General features: G+C 30.0%; 2 protein-coding genes across 3 annotated transcripts; one reads left to right on the top strand and one right to left on the bottom strand.

Annotated features, from left to right (window-relative positions):
• Nucleotides 1-744: 744 nt before the first annotated feature.
• LOC129302398 (eukaryotic translation initiation factor 3 subunit B-like) lies at nt 745-6,494 on the top strand. Its single transcript, XM_054941251.1, has 11 exons — nt 745-1,104; nt 1,898-2,135; nt 2,286-2,432; nt 3,173-3,301; nt 3,417-3,545; nt 3,631-3,714; nt 3,802-3,926; nt 4,009-4,207; nt 4,327-4,859; nt 5,011-5,119; nt 5,948-6,494. The coding sequence occupies exons 1-11, from the start codon at nt 983-985 to the stop codon at nt 6,290-6,292; spliced, it is 2,160 nt and encodes a 719-aa protein (XP_054797226.1). The 5' UTR covers nt 745-982; the 3' UTR covers nt 6,293-6,494.
• Nucleotides 6,495-8,412: 1,918 nt separating this feature from the next.
• Nucleotides 8,413-11,786, bottom strand: LOC129301667 (uncharacterized). Of its 2 annotated transcripts, none has more exons than XM_054940257.1 (2): nt 11,485-11,786; nt 8,413-8,795 (listed from the first exon to the last, which is right to left on the bottom strand). In XM_054940257.1, the coding sequence occupies exons 1-2, from the start codon at nt 11,783-11,785 to the stop codon at nt 8,614-8,616; spliced, it is 483 nt and encodes a 160-aa protein (XP_054796232.1). In that variant the 5' UTR covers nt 11,786; the 3' UTR covers nt 8,413-8,613. The 2 variants fall into 2 exon arrangements, with proteins under 2 accessions (XP_054796232.1, XP_054796233.1); XM_054940258.1 differs by lacking the exon at nt 8,413-8,795 and adding an exon at nt 11,288-11,412.
• Between the last annotated feature and the right edge of the window lie 10,280 nt (nt 11,787-22,066).

Here is a 22,066-nt window from a genome sequence, read left to right as displayed (position 1 = left end):
CATTAGAAAAATTAATAGATCAAAACCAAATGAAATTAAGAGATGAGAGTAAAACTCTAAATAATATGAAAAGGCAATAATGAAATTGAGAATGGAGTTGAGATATCAAACTAGAACTCATTAAATTTAAAGGATGAAAATTACATTTTAAATAAAACAAAGAATCTAAACGTGCATTTTTCCAAAATATCTAACATCAACTAAGGTAAAAAAAATTTTAATTAAAATTTCTTTTTAATATAAAAATAAAAGCTAATATATTACACATGATAATAATTTTACTTTCATTTCAAGGATAAGGCATATTTTCTAAAAGTCTTATATTTTAATTGGAGGGTGAAAAACATGTCAAGAATGTGATTATGTGAGTATAAATATTTGAAGTTTTGTTTAATATTACCATATTTATTTTTTGGCATTATGCATTTACGATTTAACTAGACAAACGTAGGTTGAGTATGAGGAACACATTTTTTGGCAAAAAAAAAAGAGGAGTTTTTTTTTAAGTTAATTTTTTTAATATCAAAACAAAGAAATTACACACGCTAATAGCGAAGCAAAAAAAAAAAAAACTAAAAAAAAAACCTAAAGTTAGGAACTAACACGCAATTAACTAAAACAAAAAACAAAAAAAACCAAGAAAACAAAACAAACAGTAACAGATCAGCAAACTAATAAAAGATTTATCCGAATTTAACATTCATTTTTGTGTCTGGCAGCATTTATTACAGTCCAAATTAAAACTGCGGATAGGGGGATATCCAAGAGGAAACCTGACCCCGCTTCGTCTAGCTTGCTCTCAATTGCAAAACCTAACTCTGCGCCGCGCTAACCTGAGACTGAGACTCTTGTCGCCACAACTAGGCTCGCCTTTGAAACTAACTAGTTTTTCAGTATTTATGTCTGGGAACGTAACTGGTCACTGCCAACGAAAGAGAATCTCGTAGTTTCGAAGCCATTATTTTCGTCTTTGGGTCTGGTCATGGCGGACGTAATGGTAATGAATGAGATTGAGGCAACAGCATTACGGCTTGGAGTCGATCTCTCCACTCTTGACTTGGATTCCGTTCGCCTTCCACCGGGCGATGATTTTGGCGTCGTCAGGTATTTCCACCCTAGTTCTTACATGTTTCTGGTTCGCTACTGAGATAAATTGGTAATGCGAAGAAAAATTGAATCTTACGTTGGCAATTAGTTGGCATTTGTATTTATTAAGTGATGATTATGTAAGTTTATAGCTTTCTTTTTTATTTAGGAAACTCATAATGCCTGTATTCGTACTGGAAAAATATGTACTGTGTAAGGTGGGAAAATAGATTTTTTTTGGCGGGAAGAAGTACATTTTACCCATGATTTATGTGTGATTGAAGCAGTTCTCCTATGAACTTCTGGATATTAGTAAACACTTAATGAAATAGGATTTGGTGTTGGTGTTTACGGGTGTTTGTTACATTTAAGTTATGGGAGTGCTTTCTTAACTCATGTATCAATGTAGAAGGTGTGGTTCACGGGGTGAAATTTTCTTACGCTGGTTATTTCTACTTTAAGTTGGAACTTTCTTTCAATCTTGGGAGTTTAGAAATAAGAGAATTGGCGACTGTAAACTACCTCGATGAAGGGCATTATTCCTCTGTTTCACCCCCAATTCAGTGTTTAAGTTGCTTATATTCTGGTCGAAAAAAAGTTGCTTATATTAGCATTCTCTTCTCGTCCAAACAAATAAATGCAATTAAAAATCTATGGCCTTTATTTAAGGAATGAAATAACTTAAAGCCAACCTTTCTCCATAATGTCTCATTCTATCTTGGTTTATGTATATTTGGTGCTTACAATTGTCAGATTTTTGATTTATCAGTTGGCTTGATGATCTGATTATGTTTTGTTTTTCATAACATAGTGATGATGAAGATATCTACCAGGAGGAAAATCTGGAGTTGGATTCTGGATTTAGCAACATTATAGTTGTGGATAACCTTCCAGTTGTGCCCCGGGAGAAGTTTGAGAAGCTGGAAGGTGTAATACGTAAAATTTTTAGTCAGATTGGTGTGATTAAAGAGGATGGCCTGTTTATGCCTGTTGATCCTGGTTCTGAAATAAGTTTAGGTTATTGCTTCATTGAGTATAATACTCCTCAGGTATGAATGTCAAAACCTGAAAGAAAAAATTTTTTATGTGAAAACTTTGCTATTAGTAATTTAGTGTCAGTTTTCTCCTTGTAGTTGTTCATTGCATTGGATTTTTTAACACTTTCATTTTTTTGTCTTTAAATCTGACACTCGTTTTAGGAAGCTGAGCTTGCAAAAGAAAAGACACATGGATACAAGTTGGATCGTGCACATGTTTTTTCGGTGAACATGTTTGATGACTTTAACCGGTATATGAAAGTACCAGATCAGTGGGCTCCCCCCGAAACAAACCCATATGCTGCAGGAGTAATATTTTATATCAATTCTGTTTCTTTTGGATATTTGCTTTGTTTTTTAATTGTTCTTTAAGTCTAAATTTTTATGAAAAACTGCAGAACTGTGAATTGAACTTTTGTTGCGAACTTTGATGGCACTCTTAAGTTCTCTCGCATGTCAACCTAGGGAGTCAGGTGTTTTAGTTTTACTAATGTAAACTATTCTATTTTCTTGACTTGGCTGCTGACCCTTCAATGCAGCCTTATATCTGTTATTGTATGTTACCACGATGTCTGGCAACGGAAAAAAAAAGTATATTGCTACGATGACCATGTGTATTTGTTAAACCAGGAATTCTGATCATTTGATTGATGATATTATATGATTGTCCAACGATTTTGTTGGTTTACATCTCAGGGTGTTTGTAACTTAATAGGGTTTTTTAAAAAAATTTTGGTTATCGCCTTTTTCACTTGATTGTTTGTGTCTAGTTTTCTTTTACAATTGTATTTAACTTAAGCCATTTCAATATTATCATATATGATATACCATGCATCCTTTTGCAAATATGAACGCATGTGTTACTTGTTGGAAACTGTGTGGTGTGACCACATATGTGTATAGTTTTTCTTTTAATTTATGATTTAGTGCCTTTATCTGTGACTTCTAGGTGCCACATTTGATGGCTTTTTATTCTATCATTTTGAGCCTGTAAAATGTGCAGCTTTTCAATATTTTTGTGATTCATTTTAGTATTGTACTTTTGACAGGAAAATCTTCAGCATTGGCTTACTGATGCAAAAGCCCGAGACCAGTTTGTGATTCGTGCTGGCTCTGATACTGAGGTTTTATGGAATGATGCAAGGCATTTGAAGCCTGATCCTGTTTACAAGCGTACAGTGAGTGCACATCCTTTTTTCTGATATGAGTATTAATGCCTTCTCATCATTTATTCTTCACTGCCCCTTTGTGTCACTGCTGACCACTGCATGCTTATATCTGATGCAATGACAGTTTTGGACTGAGAGTTTTGTGCAATGGTCCCCACTTGGTACATATTTGGCAACAGTTCACAGGCAGGGGGCAGCTGTTTGGGGAGGTGCCACAAACTTCAATCGTCTTATGCGATATGCTCATCCACAGGTTTTGTTTTGTGTTAGAGTTAGGATTATGTTTCTCGTTTTCTCCTGACTTGTAAATTATATAGTACGTATATTAATAACTGCAGGTAAAACTCATTGATTTTTCACCTGGTGAGAAGTATTTGGTAACTTACAGTAGCCATGAACCAAGCAATCCTCGTGATGCAAATGTGAGTTCAATCTTGTTTATTCATTGTTTTATATTTGTAATGTGAGTTTCTTCTTTACACCGTTTCTGACATCAATTTTATTTATAGAGGGTTGTGATAAATATCTTTGATGTGAGACTTGGTAAAGTGATGAGGGATTTCAAAGGAAGTGCAGACGATTTTGCAGTTGGAGGTACTGGGGGTGTTGCTGGGGTGTCATGGCCTGTTTTCAGGTACCATTTCCCCCCTTTCTAGCTTAAATCCTAATATATTAGAATCTCCAATGTGCCTAACACATTGATATTATCTTTGCAGATGGGGTGGTGGTAGAGATGACAAGTACTTTGCCAGAATGGGGAAAAATGTGATCTCTGTATATGAGACAGAGACCTTTTCTCTTATTGACAAGAAGTCCTTAAAGGTTGAAAATGTAATGGATTTCATCTGGTCTCCAACAGATCCTATTCTTGCACTTTTTGTTCCTGAGATGGGTGGTGGGAACCAGCCTGCTAGGGTAAGTGCTATTATGTGGAACTACCTGCATTCTGGTTGTTTGGTTTGCTATTTTAGATTAATGTTCATGGTCTTATCTCAAGTGTTGTAAATTGATATTTTGCATTGGTGGATGAGTAGGTTAGTCTTGTTCAAATCCCCGGTAAAGAGGAACTCAGGCAGAAGAACCTTTTCAGTGTCAGTGATTGCAAGATGTACTGGCAAAGCAATGGGGACTATCTTGCTGTTAAGGTAGATCGGTACACAAAGACCAAAAAAAGCACTTACACAGGCTTTGAGCTTTTCCGTATAAAAGAACGTGATATACCCATTGAAGTTCTGGAGCTTGAGAATAAAAATGACAAGATTATTGCTTTTGCTTGGGAGCCCAAAGGTCATAGGTTTGCAGTTATTCATGGTGATAACCCTAAGCCTGATATTAGCTTTTACACCATGCGGACTGCTCAGAACACTGGCCGGGTTTCAAAACTTGTTACTTTGAAAGGCAAGCAGGCAAATGCTCTTTTTTGGTCACCTGCAGGCCGCTACATTGTGCTTGCAGGTTTGAAAGGATTCAATGGACAATTGGAATTTTATAATGTTGATGAGCTTGAAACTATGGCAACTGCTGAGCATTTTATGGCAACAGATATTGAATGGGATCCAACTGGAAGGTAAATTTTGAATCTAAATTTTGATATTACTAATAAAGTCATAAGTTTGTTTTGGTCCTTGCTAAAATCACTCTACACTTGCTTATTTAGTTACTATGGCTGTTCAATATCAAATTGTTGCTATTCTGAAATTACTTATTTCATTCTGCAGGTATGTTGCAACTTCTGTGACTTCGGTCCATGAAATGGAAAATGGTTTCAATATATGGTCTTTCAATGGCAAACTTCTCTATCGCATCTTGAAGGATCACTTCTATCAGGTGTGTCATCACTCCTTGCTTGAAGCTTTTGTTAGTTTAAGTGTTACAGTGGTCAGTGGTCGGGTCTTTAGCAAGGTTAAGGATTGCAATATAAACTCTACTCCTGTCCCTAAAAAAAAAAAAATGTTGAAGTCTCGTTTTGGTCTTTCACATGTGAGGTAGTCTTTAATTTGGTTCCTCATAATATGATTATCTTATCAATCTGATCTCTTATGGATAAAGTATCTCTCAATTTGGTCCCTCAGAATCTTCTCTTTAGTTTAGTCCTTTTCAAATGGTTAGTTTTCAATTTGGTGATTGGTCCCTTATAAAAATAATCTTTTAATCCGTGTTAAGTAGTTAAAAATGGCTTACATTAATTGCAGAATAATCATCCATAATGTTTTGTTATCAATTTATTACAATTTAAATTATGACATTTAACATGTTTTTTGATTGATAGGTTATAAATTTGTCTATATTTTAATTCATTTTTCATTGTCTTTACAATAAATTGATGGACATCATTGATAATGATTTTGTTTGTGAAAGACTAAATTAACAATTACTCTGGTAAATGGCTAATCTGATTGGTTGATCTAGAAACCAAACTGATGGATGCTTTATTTGCGAGGGACTGGATTGATTAGTTAGTTTTGAGTAAGTTGAAATAAATACCTCATCTTTGAAGGATTAAATGGGGTATAAGTCATTTAAAATCTTGTCATACAGGCCTTCCATATCCAAGATTTGGTGTTGAGAGCAAGTATCCTGATAATTCTGTATTGATTTGTAGTTCTGTACTTGGTCTTTGACGCAAATATTGAGCAATCACTATTTTTCCAACAGTTCTTATGGCGACCAAGGCCACCATCTTTCTTGAGTCCAGAGAAAGAGGAAGAGATTGGAAAGAACTTGAAGAAGTATAGCAAGAAGTACGAGGCTGAAGACCAAGACGTGTCACTGCTACTGAGCGAGCAGGAACGCGAGAAGCGCAGGCTTTTGAAAGAAGAGTGGGACAAGTGGGTGAATCAATGGAGGCAGCTTCATGAAGAGGACAAGTCAGGGAGGCAAAAACTTAGGGATGGTGAAGCCAGTGATGAAGAAGAGGAATACGAGGCTAAGGACATTGAAGTTGAGGAAGTGGTGGATGTGTCAGAGGAGGTCCTTCCTTTTGAGTATGAACACGAGTGAAGTGTTTTTTTGGCTTGGCTTGGCTTGGCAGAGTGAAGCAGTTTCTTTTTTCCAAACCCAATTTTGTAGGGTCATTTTGTGGCAGCAATATTTTTTGCCCTTCATTATTTAACATGAGTGGCAATTTTGTTGTCGCCTTTGATGTAACTGGAAGGTTTATCTAATTGGCTACTTCATAATTCAGCAAAATCATTTACTGTAACTGTGGCCAACATTTGAAACCCGCATTTTGCACATTTTTTTCACATTTTCAGGCAGAAAGGAGGACAATCATATGGGGTATTGACCTGATTGGGTCTCTTTCGATGGGGTATCCATCTGGTTGGGTCTCTTTCGATGGGGTATCCATCTGATTGGGTCTCTCTCTCTCTATGGGGTATCCATCTGATTGGGCCTTGCTAGCTATCTTGAAAAACCGAAGGTCTCTTTTGGTTGTTAGAAAACTGAGAATGGAATGAATTAAAAAAATTAAAATAAATATAAATTATTTTTTTTATAATAAGTATGATGATATTTAATATTATATATCACATGTGAGAATTATCATATTTTTTAAAAATTTTATGAATTATGACTCACTTTTATAAATTAAATTTTTTTTTTCTTATGAATATAATTCATTTATTTTTCTTTACATTTTGATCATTTTAACTTTATTTTTAATTTTTCAATCTATTTCATTACCTTCTCTTTATTTATTATTATTACTTGCCTAGATTAATTCAAAGCCTGGGCTCGCACGTTGATAAAGCGATTATGGTCCAAAAGATTTGTGATGAAAAATAGTAAGTGAAACTGTGGTGGTAATTTCATGCTCGCAGTGGCACAAGCTTTTAAGTCGAATCAAAGCAGTGATGAAACATGTTTTGCGGGAGCTCGGCTATCCTCCTGCCATCCTCTCCCATGGACTCTTTTTTTTCTTTTCTTTAATAAAAAATAAAGTTTATAGGTAATAAAATAGTAAATTAGGCTCTTATAATTGTGCTGCTTCCAATTTTTTAAAGAGAAAATTACAGATAAATTCTTTTGAAATAGAAAAATAATTTGATCATGTGAAATGTGATAATCATAGTAAGGTTTTAATGATTTTTTTAGATTAAATTTTTGAGTGAAACTACTTTAATACCCCTTTGCAATTTATAAAATTGTGATTTATCGTTGTTGGTAGAATTAAACTTGTGAATGTGTATAGCAAACTTGAGGACTTTACTAATTGAAGAAAATTGTTCGTAGAAAGGTGTAATTTCCTAAATTGTTTTAGTTGTTAGTGGAACTAAACTTGCAAATATTTATAATAAACTTATAAATTATATAAAATTAGTTGCAAAACAGTATTAAAGTAATTTCACACAAAAATTTAATTTAAAAAAAATCTCTTAGAACCTTATTGTAATTATCATATTTTGTTTAACCAAATTGTTATTTTTATATTTTAGAGGAATTTATTTGTTATTCTCCATTTTTTTTAAAGAACAATCTATTATGAAGGGAAATTGAATTTGCAATCCGCAAGAGTTAATTGAAGACTTGCTTTATTTTTAAATGCAAGATTTCAATTTTCTTTATTTTCTTATTTATTATTTTTTTCTTAAACTATTTCTGCATAATATCACTGATCAATAGGAGGTAATTTTCAAAAATAATTTATTAAAAAAAAGTCAGCACACTTTTCTAAAAGTAATAATTTATTTAATTTATTTAATCTATGTGAATTAGTTAATTAGCTCATATAATCAGGAGTAAAGGGAGTACAAAACAAGAGTTTGAATCTTTGATTTTTACAAACATTTCACCCAACCGCAACCAGTGAGGTAATCTTTATATAAGAAATGCTATTCTGTTTACGTGCAAATGGTTGTTAGTGTATTTTTTTTTTTTTAATAGCTGATAGCCAGTTTTCTTATAAATATTTTTTAATTATTTAAACATGAAGTTAAAGATGCTGAGGATATGCCAATGAACACATAACTCAACTGATAAAGAGTTGTATTAACTTGACCAATTGTTTTGAGTTTTAGTCTTGGTATTTAGCTGTGCTGAATCATCAAGAGATCTTTGCCTTCAATGTGATCTTACCTTACTCGACCCATTTATTAGGGGGAAAAAAAAGATGCTGAGGATATATTATATTATTATCATTAAATAGGAGTATTTAATACAAGTGCTCTTGTGTGTACATAAGTGGATTCTACAAACATGGCAATTTGGCGACAGACACACATAAATTAAAACCAAAAGCAATATACAAATAAAGACGTACGGCAAATTATAAATAATATACCATCAACCATAAAATATTGATATCCTAAATAAACAATTTACTAAGGCGCAAGTTCGGATTGGACGATAAAACATGATTTCCATTTGGAATTCCAGCGACGATTTTGATTTTGGGTGTCATCTTTGATTGGACTTGTTCCTTTGACGTCCATGTTGGCCTCCTTCTTCCATAATACGAAGTTTCTTGCTCCACAACATCCAATGGCTTCCTTCGGACTCAGAGCTGCAAAACCACTTTCACCATCCATAATCCTTATGATTTCACAAGCATCATACATACATACATACATATATATATATTCTTTCCGATCTAATTTATAAATCATGTCTAACATGTTTCAACATTAAAAAAAAAATTTAAAAGTCATTAACTTTGTGTAAAAAATTATTAACTTTATACACACATAATTTAATAACTTACTCCTCGTTCTTAATTCTCTTTTGGGCCGCAATACATGTCATTAGTAACTAATTCATGTTTTACAAAAAATGTTAGTTGAAATGTTATTTTTCCAAAAGTATCACATCTTTACATTTATACCCTTGAGTTTTCCTAATAACACATGGATAATTTTTAAATATGAAGCATTTAAAGATAAGGGAACAAAAAAAAGAAGAGAGAACGACATTTACGGCGTGTTTGATTCAAGGAGAGAGGGGAAGGGAGGGTTTTAATACCACATTGTTTGGTTTTGTTGGAGGGGAGGAATTTTTAATGGTCCTTTGTTTGGTTTTGGAGGGAAGAGGAGTAATAACTAATTTATTATTATATCCTTATACATTAGTCTAAAATTTTTTAGTTTTTCCTTGTAGAAAATAATTTTATACCTCAATTTAAATTGCATGTTTTCTTAAAAATTCACTCTCATCCTATCATATTCCCAATATGTGAATAAAAAGATTAAACAAATAATTGTAATGATAACAAGTTTTTATAAAATAAATAAGTTCCTTAAATATATAATAAAATATGACGAGTTGTAATTTTTTTTTAAATCCAATGAAGTTAGTCAAGGTTTGAGAGTGAGGCACAATCTGATATAAATGAGAATTTTTTTTTTAACTATGGGTATATTTAGAATATTAAAAAATAGATAAAGGCAAAATAGTCAAAAAAAATTAACCTCCTTCCAAAAAACCCCAAAATGAGGGGAGGGGAGGAGTTATTTTAGCTCCCCTCTCCTCCAAAATTTCTTAACCAAACTCTCCTCCCCTCCCCTCCCCTCTAAAATTCCCCAACCAAACACACCCTTAAGGCTCTCTCAAGGGAGTTTATCACAATAATGGCTCATTAGTTTTACATTGGATATTGTCTTGTGAAAGCGGGTATATGTTGTTAAAATTGAACCTTAACTTGATAAATTTTTAAGAAAACTCTAACAAAAAAAAATACAAGTTATAAAGTTTAGCTTTTAACAATAACATATACATGTTTTCACAAGAAAATATTTGATGCAAAATTGATGGGCCTTTATTGTGATAAATTTTCTTGAGAAAGCCTTAGATATTATTCTCCCAAAAAAGAAAGCAAGGGTATAAATGGTAAAAAAATATAAAATTTATCTAATGCCTTATGCTTTTGAACCAAAGGGTTCTCATAGAAAGTGACTTATATTGTGGCATGAAGGAAGTATAAGGTAAGCTTAACCAATTTCACGTTTATTAAAAAATACTCTCTCTGTTAAAAAATATAAGATATTTTTAATTGAATCTCACCCATCAATAAAGTAGTCATCTACTTTCAAACTTATCATAATTTTTTATATTTATCCATATTAAATACCCTACAATAAATATAAAGTCATTATCAATAGAGGTACTTTTGAAAAAAGATTATTGATTATACCTCGAAAGATTAAAAATGCCTTACATTCTTGAACATCCAAATCCTCAAAAAATGCTTTATATTTTTTAACGGAGGGAGTAGTTGTTATATTTTTAAAATTATTAAAAAAATTCTCTATAATTAATAATTACATTAAATTGTTATTTAGGAATTCAAATCATAATAAAAAAACAAGGGTACAACTGAAAAAAAAAATTAATTACTCTAAGTTTATCATATATTAAAGATAAAAAAAGTTTCAAAATTTGCTTTATAATTATATTAAGAATTGTATGGAGCACTTTCTCTTACCCACGTTTAACCGAGGGTGAAAAAACTTGTTATAAAAAATCAATAACATACTTTATGATAAATTTTTTTATCCCGTCTTATATTGTTCATATAATTTTAGTTTAGTTATAACTCAATCACCAAACTTCAACTCAGTTATAATCCAATATATAAATTTTGGCTCAATACAACTTAGTATTTATAATTTTAACCATTTAAAATATTAATCCTCATAACTTTAAAAAAAATTATAAACATTAAATTAATATTTTTAAAATGTGGGGACTAATATTTTAAATTACTAAAATTTTTAATTTCTATAACTATTTTAAAGAACCAATATTATAATTTTATTAGAGGCCAATATTTTAAAATACTAAAATGTAAAAAGTATAAGAATGGGTTGTATCAAGTTAAAGTTCAAAAACCAAACTAAAATTAAATTAAAATTATAAAAACTAAATTATAATGAATTAAAATTTAAAAACTAGTTATAACTAAACCAACCAAATCATTAATTTTCCGGATAAATAAGACAGCGAGGGAATATTAACAATAATCAATATCTGTGTCATATGCAGTTATAAAAGCCGTACAGAAGAAAAAAAGCGCAACTTGTTTTAAGACTCCGAACAGGTGTACGGGTCTACTCTAACTTCAACAGCTTCTACATATATATTGGATCCATGGTGGATCATGTTGATAAATTCTGAGATAAAAATATCTGACAAAAGAAAACAAGCAAAATCAAACCCCACAGAAAAATAAAAAAAATAAGAAGAGAGTAATATAATACCGTGAAGTTGTGGAGGACAGTAGAGGAGAAAATTGCTGGGATCACATCCGAGAAGAGGAAGCCTTCCAAGACGAGCATAAGCTTTGAGAGTGATGAGAATAACGTCGGAAACGACATCGTTTTCGTTCACTAGAAATCTCAGAGGTCCTGTTCTTCCCGCAACACTCACTGTGATCAGCAACCTCGTTAGCTTTCTAGTCTTTCTTTCTTCATCATCCTCTTTCTTCTTCTTCGTCGTCTTCTGCTGATCTGGTCTGTTCTTGGCCACCATTTTTTGTGCCATGGATCGAGGCCGAGGCATGTGGGATGGACTCAGAGAGAGGAAGCAGCGTGGAAAAGAGATATAATATGAGCATATAAATACAGAGAGATTATTGCATGGGAATGGAATGGTCATGTAAGATCATTAATTAATACTGTGACGACATGCATGGGGTGGATTTTGATTGATTGCTTTTCCTCAAGTGAAACCGTACCATACGAGCACTTTACCCCAATAACATATTTCTAACTAAATTATATTATTGACAAAAACATGTCACAAACTCTCTCTCTCTCTCTCTCTCTCACATCAAACACCTAGTATTAGTGAGATAAGATTTTTTATTGTATATGCCAAATGTAGTAGCTAAGAAGATTCAATATGTGCTAAGAATAATTTGGTTCAATGCCACATGCATTCAACTTTTAAAAACGGTGTTGTAGGTTCTATCTCCTATAGCTTCAAAATATGGGGTGAGATTAGGTTAGATAGGTGGGGGTGTGTGTGAGCCAATTAGGGCTATTGTGTGTTGAGTGAAAAATAAAGTCATTAAAAGTAATTTCATGTAAAATTTTATTTGATTAAAATAATGTAATATGACATATTTTTATTAGATAAAGCATGGATAACATGATATATCATATTCATGCAAGAATTTATTGTTATGTGATCATAGTCCTTTTTGAATTAATAGTTGGAAAGCATGTATATAGGACAAACATCATGTCACTACATTGTCATGGATTCCTCAAATAAGGTGATTAGTTATTAAACAATGATGGTATATAATTGGTTTATTTATTCAATAAAAATCATACTTTTAATCTTTTTTATTTTATTACACTTGAATTTATGTATTCCTCAAACAAGATTAAATATTAAATAACGCTGACATATAAATGGGTTATTTCTTCAATAAAAACCATAAATCTTCATAATTTCGTTAAATTTAAATTTAGTCTTCATAACTACAAATTATAATTCAAAAATGTTACTTTGGCGATAAACTAGAAGTCCTGTGCCAAATATTGTAAAGACTGAGACTCAAACTTGTAACCAATTTCTTAATAAACAAATACTATTCCTACTATCGACAACCTAAGTTGGTTAATTCAAAAATATTTTGTTAGTGTTAATTATTCATACTTAGATCACCACACATGATACAGAATTAAATTTTTTTTATAAAATATGAAAAAAAAGAATATTGGATTGGATTTTATTTTTTAAATCATAAAAACGTGATTATAGATTTTTATACTGTAAAGAATAAATTCCAAATTTAATATAATTATATAGTTTAATTAAAAGTATGGTTTTCATTAAAAATAAATTAAATATATATTATTAGCATCATCTAATACTTGTTTATCGAATCAATGATCTAGAGCATATTCTCAAGTGAATCCATATGAAATATGATGGACTGCGCACTTCTAGTAAGTTGCTTGTTTTGTAGTAAGGCACTAATCTCTTTAACACTAAAAAGGCCATTAAAGTGCTAAAGATGGTGGAAAAGTGGAAGCGGGACATGACAGTTTCCAAATCAAATCGTATATTTATCTAAACATCTATATCTACATATAATTAATATAAAAATGTATTATCAAAATTAATCACATTATATTTATAAGCAATAAATAATTGTCTCATTTTAAATTTTGCGATTTTAATGCATGCATCAGCGGACAATGCATTTAATTATGAGAGATTCACATACATGTTGCTCTATGTGTTCATATATATTAAAATGATTTGGTGATCATTGAGAGATCAGATAAGTGGTATATGTACTTTTGGATATGTTATTAAACCTTCAGGTGATGATCAATTTAGTTTTATAATTAAGTTGCATGAACTCATATTGGCTATTGCTCATAAGTTTTATAATTAAAGGAGAAGTTTGTGGGAGATAAAATATCTTATTGATTGGTTAAACAATAACTTTAAATGATAGGCTACAATATATAAAACTTTACTGAATTTTGAGTCAGTAGTGTAGAACCCATTTACTTTTAAAAGTTAAAATTGACTTTCCTAACTTTTTCTTGTTTTTACCACAAACTCCCTTACTGTTATTTTTTAATTATCTTACTAACAGGATTTGTCATGTCATATTAAAAAAACCCATATAATAGTTTATCTGGTGTTCAATGTAAATTAATGATAGTGCTTTATAGAAATTTTATCCTTATTTTTTTTATTATTATTAGCTTACATCAGGTACCATATAATCTGTTATATATATATATATATATATATTTTAATATGACATGTCAACTTCTATTATTAAGATAATGAAAAAAATAATAGTAGAGAAGTTTGTAGTGAAAAATAAAAGATTAGGAAATTAATTTTAAACTTTTAAAAGTGAAAAGAGTTTTGTACAACTGTTAACGTTAAGGGATTTTGTATATTTAATCTAAATAATATATAATAGTTTTAATTTTACTATAGGAAAATTACACTCTTAATATTTACAGTTCGATTAAAATTGTAAATAGTTTATATATATATATATATATAGTTCAAAAGTTTATAACCAAGTCATCATGAATTAAAAATATTTTTCGGTGGCATCATAAATATCGCTGGCCAACACTAAAGATTGACATTTTCCCCCCAGAATAAAGAGGACAAATGACAGATTAACTAAAAGTATTTTAAGGTAAAATAATTATGTATTGTCATGGTACTTTAAAATTTAAATATATTTAATATCCCTAAAAAACACTAAAATATAGATAATTAAATGAGATTAAATTGAAAATATAATGATAGAAACTAAATTATAGTTTATTAACTCATGAAGACCAAATTAAAAATAAATTTAATTTACAAGAACTAAAAGTACGATTTTCCATCAATTTTAAATACTAAGATAACGGTTCTATTTGAATTAACACTAAATGAATATATAGTGAATATTTAAAAATAGGGGAAATTAATATTTTCATCACATACTGTTACCCTCTAGAAACTATGAAATCTCTAATTTTCCATAATCAATTTCTGTTTATTATTAGGAGAAATTTCTTCTCATCGATGGCAAAGTCATCAAGATTTAATTATAAGAAGGGTTGAGATTGAAAAGCTTATATGGTTGGTAATTGCATAAATTTTGGGAGATATAACGTACAATACCTATGCATTAATACTAAGAGAAAGTTTAAATCCTAAGGCCACGGTTCATGCCACTCCTCCCCCAGTCAACATCTGACCTGGCTTTCCGGAAACAACAATACATTATTTTCATTCCATCTTCTTTGGGATTTTTTTTTAATCTCCTGAGGTGGAATGTTGTGTGTTGTTTATTGATGATTCACATATTTATAAACTTTGATCTCTCTTATTTTGATTTTTTAGTACCTGTTTTGATATATTTTAGAATAATTGGGTCATATTTGTGATTACAGGGCAAATGAATATTTTTTAATTTTTTTTGGCATTTATTACAATTTTTTTCAAATTTTATTGTATATTTTTAGTTCCCTCCAATATATTTTCTATTGATTTATAATAATTTTCGTTATCATTAATGGGTTTCAAGATATATATTATTAAATAAAAATAGGCTTAACAATCTCAACTCATTGTTGTTTGTAGAAACAAAGTTGTTTTTAGTTTTATTTTGAGATGCTTCAAAGTACATAAAAAAATGCGTTTTTTCAGAAGAGGAAACCTTTGTTGGCCAGCATAAGAATTAAGAGTGGTTTGAATGACATTGACCTCCCGGCACTTTCATAGGTATTCAATGTGAATGAGAACCTCGTTGTCACTGTATATCTTTAATTTCAAACCTTAAAATATTGAGTTTATGAATTTTTTTTCACTTACATGCCTCTTTTTTAACCCAACTTCATTTGATGCAAAACTTTTTCACATACTGAGTCAACTCAGCTCAACTCACACCTTGACTTTCTAATATTTTTTCAGCAAATTTAACCCCAAAAAAAGAATTTCTATCAACTCATTATAATTTTTGTTTTAATTAAAGCATTGCATTCTCTTCATATTCATATATTGGATGTGACTATAAGATGGTATACTATTTTTTAAAACATTAAATTAAAAGGCTTTGAATTGATAGACTTCAGTCTACACAAAAATAAAATGTTGTTGGTGGCCATATCAATAAGGGATCAGAGCTAAGCAAAAAGAGCACAAATAGGTAAATACACAAACTATTAAACAGAAATAAACATACACTAATCCATAAATAAATCTACAATAATTTCAAGATCAAGAGTTTAGCTACACATTGAGAGTTCAGCAAAGGAAATCAACACAACAAACCGAATAAATAATAGCCCAAGTGCAAAGGAAGCAAATTAAAGGGTCTCAACAAAAACAAAAAAGAATTCATAAAATCTCCATCTCAAGGCAAGCCTAGATCCCCATGCTCCAAAATCTCCCTTAAGCAACCCTAAGAATTTTCAAAGTGTCAAAATGACGACTGATTTTGAAGGTAGCTCCATATGTCCTCAAAATCCTAAATTTTCCTTTGGTTAAGTAAAATTACACGTCTTGCTGGTTGTTAATGGCAAAAGTCACAACCTTAAATCTCTCTAGAATTGCGCCACTTTAGAACCAAAGTCACAAATTTAAGTGATTCTATCCACCTTCTTATTTTTGCCAAAACTATCTTCTTCATATATTTCTCTTGATCTTTCTTCTTTCTAAGCAGAGCTTTCAAAGCTTCCCCGAATGTTTGGAATAATAACTTAATTCCTTAACCAACTTGATGACCCTACAACAAGATAACAAAAATTAAACCTAAAATACTCAAAACCAAAAACTAAATATGTGCAAAGTAAGTAATGGTGCGCAATCTAAAACAAGAATGCACATTTTTTTTTAACTCTTGAATATTTAAAATATATACAAGTATGCCAATTAATTGTATAAAAAAATTCTAAAAAAATGTGTTCAAAATGACGTAAAATCCTAGATGTTAACAATATTGTATTCCAGTCAAAAAAATTGTATCAATCCAAATATGAGATACTCCCTCCTTGCTTTTTAGAAGTCTATTTTATCGTTAAATATAAAGAGTCTTATAATATTTTTGAGTAATTAAACAATTTTGACCTTATCTTGAAAAATAGAAGAGATATTAATTGTGTACTTTAACCACCACCACCCATAATATTAATTAATTAACATTGTTAGGGGCAAAATTGAAAAATTATTGTGATTTAATGTGATTTTCATTAAATAACAAATTTTTATTGTTATCTAAGATTTAATTAAAAACACTTTATATTTAGAGACGGAGGGAGTTCATGCTCAATTTCTAATTATGATTTGAAAATAGAGTAAGGTATTGGTGAGGAAGCAGGCCAAACAAATATTGGCATTGAAAGAAAAACTAATTAAATGATAAAAATGAACTATATATGAATGAATAAATAAATACAAGCCAAGAAAACTACTTTTTGTTTTTTAACAAACTTTCTCAAGCTAACAATTTCGATATTTCCAATAAAAATACTTTTGATTTAAGGTATTAATGGATTCCAACTAAGTTTCTTCAAAATTAATTAATATGAGAAATGTAGATATACAAAACAAATTTAAGTACATACTCTTGGGTTGAATTTTTTTTATTTATGATCAAAGGAAAAAATGAGTTATCTATTGAGTCTCTCAATTTCTATCAATCATAAATAGTGGTACTTATTTTTTAAATTCAATGTATTGCACTGCACGATGAAATACATATCTAATCTATCAGAGATCTCAAAACGGTTCTTGCAGTGGATGTGCAACTTTTGATTTTGCGATAAAACATAGACTTCAACTTGGAGTTCCAGTGACAAGTTTGCTTGTTATTAGTCTCATCTTGGATTTGAAGTGCTGTTTTTTCTTTCACAGAAACATCTGAAACATCCTTCTTCCACAATATAAAGTCTCTCACCCCACAACTTCCTATTGTTTCTGTGGGACTCCGAACTGAAAAAAACATTATAACTATTTATGCTTAAATTAAAATTAAATCCCAAAAAGAGTACAATGCAATATGATACATTAAGTACTATATATAATTTTTAAAATGTTAAAAATAAGTACATGAGGCTAAAAACACTTTCAATTTAAAATAAAATAAATTTAGTTATAAATATATTTAAAGCGCACACAAGCATAAAGTTTTATTGGTGTCTTTATTATTATGACTAAGACAATTTATTTTATTGACTCTAATACTCTCACACACACAGGTGTTTCCAAAAAAAAAAAAAAAAGGTCATCAAGTTTATCTTAATTATCAACTTCATCTCTCAAATTTAATTTTTATGAATGTAACCTCTTACGTTTTCTTAAATTATTTGAGAAAAATTAGCAACATGCATGAATATTACATTGTATGATTATATATAATAGGCTTATTATCATATTCATGGCTGCAATGGCGAGTTCGGAAGTGGGACATGGGTGTCTTGGCAACTACATTAAAACATAGATTATAAAACTTAAAAAATAAGAAGAAGTAATAATAATAATACCATCGAAAGTGACATTTGAAGAATAAAGAAGGAAATGGTTGGCGTCAGAACCCAAAAGGGGAAGCCTTCCTAAGCGAGCATAAGACTTAAGAGTAGCGTGAATAACATCAGAAACGACATCATCTTCATTCACCACTAACCTCAAAGGTCCTGCACTTCCCACAATGTTGATTGTGATCAACATTCTTCTTCTATTATCAACCTTCTTCATCTTCTGCTTCGCTCTGTTCATTCTTTTTTGGTTTCTTGGGATATATCAAGTCAACTTTGATTTGAAACATACGAAACTGAAGATCAGAATGAAAGGAAGATCAAGACCTGGGCACCAACGTACCAATCCCTTTTATGGGACGCAAATAAGGGAGATGATGACGCCAGCCCAAACACAAATCCTCCAAGAAAATCATCAAACAGATCGATAACCTGAGCATATGAAATATGAAGATGCTGTTGGTTTCATATCATAATTCATGTATATATATCTAGAGAGAGAGAGAGAGAGAGAGAGAGAGAGGAGGTGATTGCATGAAAAAAGAATTAACATGATCTCCCATGTCTAGTTAGAGTTGTCTTACACATAATAAGTAGGATACGGATCACATGCTGTGAGAATGGTGCAGTGGCAGGAAAGTGGGCTAATTTTGTCTTATGGCCAAAAAGAGAGAGGTGTATAAAAAGAATTTTCACATGTAAAGCATTCAGTCACATTATTTTTGCTTTGATTTATAAATTTTTTTTAATATATTTGCTCGTTGATTTGGACAATCCATATTTGAATGGTCAAAATTTAGTATTAAAATTTTAACAATTTCTTAAATTAATTATCTAAATTTACTTTGAATGATTTAAATTTAAAATTTTTAAAAAATATTGTTCTTGAAAAGTGTCAGTTAGGATATTATCATCATTTTTAATATTATATTTATCAAAATAAAAATTATAAAAAATTAATATTCAATTTAAAATTGTTCAAATCACATTTAGATAGTCAATTTATAAAAAGTTAAAAAAATTAATATTAAATTTTACAATTCAAATTAAATCTATACTATTCAGATTAGTAATTTATAAATTTATATAATTTTTATGAATTATAAAATTTCTTTTAATAACTAAATTATAAATTTTTTTAATGAACTTGATTGTGTGCTTTGCAAATGAGAAGACTTTTTTTATACATCTCTCTATTCTTAGCCATTTGATAAAAATGCATGATAAGGATTACTCTACTTCCCAATTACTATATCATTATAAGTATGCATGAGATTTTGCATGTGTTTAAGAAAATAAGCGTCACCTAAACCTACTTTTTTGGTACGTGATCGTAGGGGCTAAAGAGGGTGAAGAAAATGGATATCATAAATTGTCACCAAATAAAGCAGAATACAAAGGTCAATTATTTTTAAAGAGTTAGGCATACATCACATCCCTGTTTTCTCATTTTTGTCTCAAATTTAATTAGGACGTAGAAGTGGACCCGACATATGATTAGGGGCGAATACGGCGGAATTTCTCTGATCACTGTTAAGTATTAATTGCTTTCACATGACTAAAAATAATATTTCCATGGAGATGATGCCTGATCGTTGCTTCAATTCGTAAAAATTAATACCACTTATATTCTATAAAGTTATAGATATTTTCAAATTAATGAAAAAAGATGGAAATTATAGTGAGAATATATAGCAAAGAAAGAATAAAGAATGACAATTAAGCTTTCAATGAAGTTTTCTTTAAAAAAATTGCAAATATTGATTTAGATAGCTACAAACAAGAATTGTAATTATAGACAAAGAATTATATTTAAAATTTAAATTTCTTAATTGTAATTGGAACATCTAGGGCTGTATATAGCTAAGGTCAGGTCGAGAATTACCCATGCATGGTGTCTGGCTCGATGTTCGAATGTTCAAGTCAGATTTGGCATGATTGACTAGAAAATATTTTTACAAGTATTTTTTTAAATTATATAATTTTTTTAAAAAAGATTATTATTATTATCATCATTTGAAGTATATTCTTCATAAAAATAATGTTAAAATTAAAAGTAATTTTTTAAATGTTCAACTAACAACAACTATCAATTATTTTTATATAATAATAAGTTAAAAATAAATTTTAAATTTTGAAAGAAAATTTTGGCCAAAAATTTTGAAAGAGATTTTAAAAATTGTAATGATAAAAAATATTTAAAAGATCATAAAAATAATATAATTTATGATAACTTTTAACAAATAATAATATTATAAGATAAATATTATTCAAAAAATATAAAAAAAATTAGCACATACTCAGGCCAAGCCGTGCAGGGTTTGGCCCCTTCTCGATGCCTAGCTCAAAACTTTGCCTAATGTGCTTGAATGCTTTGAGTAGGGCCAGGTTAATAAGGTATTTAGAGTGTACAATCTTAAGAATTCTTAAATTTAAAATTGTTTGAATTTGATTTACAATTGATCTTTTAAAAAATTTTAATTAAGAATTTAACTATTATTAACTTTTTTTAATTTTAGGATTTTAATGTCATTCTTGCAGGAAAGAATGATGATTGAAATGTGTAAATATGTAATCTAACTAATATATATTGGGCCCGAAACTGAAGTGGGCCTAGGTCCAAAAAGGGAAAGAAGGAAAACATGTCAAACAACGGGTTTTGATGGGATGAAAAGATTTGTAACAATTAGTAAAAGAAAAATATATTATTATCAAAAAAATAAAAAGAAGAATAAGAATATATTATTGATGAGAAAAGGGTTTTTAAATAAAATAATAATATGCTGGTAAATAATAATAATAAAACTGTAAGAAGAAAATAATAAAGGTAGAGCTATCTCTAATTAAGCTCAACAATGCAATGCTGAAATATTACTTAATTAGATAACTTCATAAGTTCTATGATTTATCACATATTTTATATATTAAAATACTTAATTTTTGACATCAAATTGTGCATATTAAGATTTTAAATCTCAATTTTAAGTTGTCTTTTTTCTATTGACTCTATGAACCCTAATAATGTTATTTGATGATTGTTTTAATACTTTCATACTCTAATTGAGATCTTGGACTTAAATTCTATTTTCTTTTCTTTTTAATTTTTTTTAAAATTTATTTAGTTTTGTATCTTTTATTTTCAAATTTTTAAAAAAACAAATTTAGAACTAAAAAGTAAAGATTAAAGCAAACTTCATTGAAAAATTCAAGAGCGAGAGAGGGTTTATTTAACATTTTAATTTCAGATTTAAGGGGTTGTGAAGTGGCGCCTATATTCAGAATTTATTAAAGGAATTAAATAAAGAATTAGCAAGAGAACAATGAAGCAATGGTATCATCTTAAGTCAATGAAGAAGCATTATATGCGTGAATGCAATAAGATCCAAGAGGAAGTATTAGATTACATCATCATGAGGCTTGAGTGAAGCATAACATGCGTGACTTAGAGTTCACGTGGCAGCTGGAGAGGAGCTCAATTGAAGTCACATTGTCCCTGCCTATTCACATTTCCCTTGCCATTTAATTATTACAAATCGCTTTTCTCCAGAAATAAATGATTTAATTACAAATTATATTTAACACCACAAGGCTGTGTGTTTCTTCCCCATCCAATCCGAACATGTTGCACCTGAATTTTGATTTTTATAGCAACTTTCTTGGGGTATTTTATCTCCATTCATCCTAGAATTTTACTTTACGTGCTACATCTGTGACAGTGCATTCTTTTATTTCTCTTAAGTTTAGGCCTAAAATGATACGTTTATATGATACTATGAACCACAGCATGTTAAGAATGACGATATCCCCTGCTACTGTGGTACTG

The sequence above is a fragment of the Prosopis cineraria genome, unplaced genomic scaffold (assembly GCF_029017545.1).
Source record: "Prosopis cineraria cultivar Desert tree isolate PC_DT_omini unplaced genomic scaffold, ASM2901754v1 PC2, whole genome shotgun sequence".
Classification (NCBI taxonomy): Eukaryota; Viridiplantae; Streptophyta; class Magnoliopsida; order Fabales; family Fabaceae; genus Prosopis; species Prosopis cineraria.
This window is presented reverse-complemented; position numbering and strand designations above follow the sequence as displayed.

Coding starts and splice junctions, on each gene's coding strand:
- LOC129301667 (XM_054940257.1), bottom strand. CDS start 11,785: ATGCCTCGGCCTCGATCCATGGCACAAAAAATGGTGGCCAAGAACAGA. Junction 8,796..11,484: donor CTGTCCTCCACAACTTCACG/GTATTATATTAC, acceptor GTGGTTTTGCAG/CTCTGAGTCCGAAGGAAGCC.
- LOC129302398 (XM_054941251.1), top strand. CDS start 983: ATGGCGGACGTAATGGTAATGAATGAGATTGAGGCAACAGCATTACGG. Junction 4,860..5,010: donor GAATGGGATCCAACTGGAAG/GTAAATTTTGAA, acceptor TTCATTCTGCAG/GTATGTTGCAACTTCTGTGA. Junction 5,120..5,947: donor TGAAGGATCACTTCTATCAG/GTGTGTCATCAC, acceptor TTTTTCCAACAG/TTCTTATGGCGACCAAGGCC.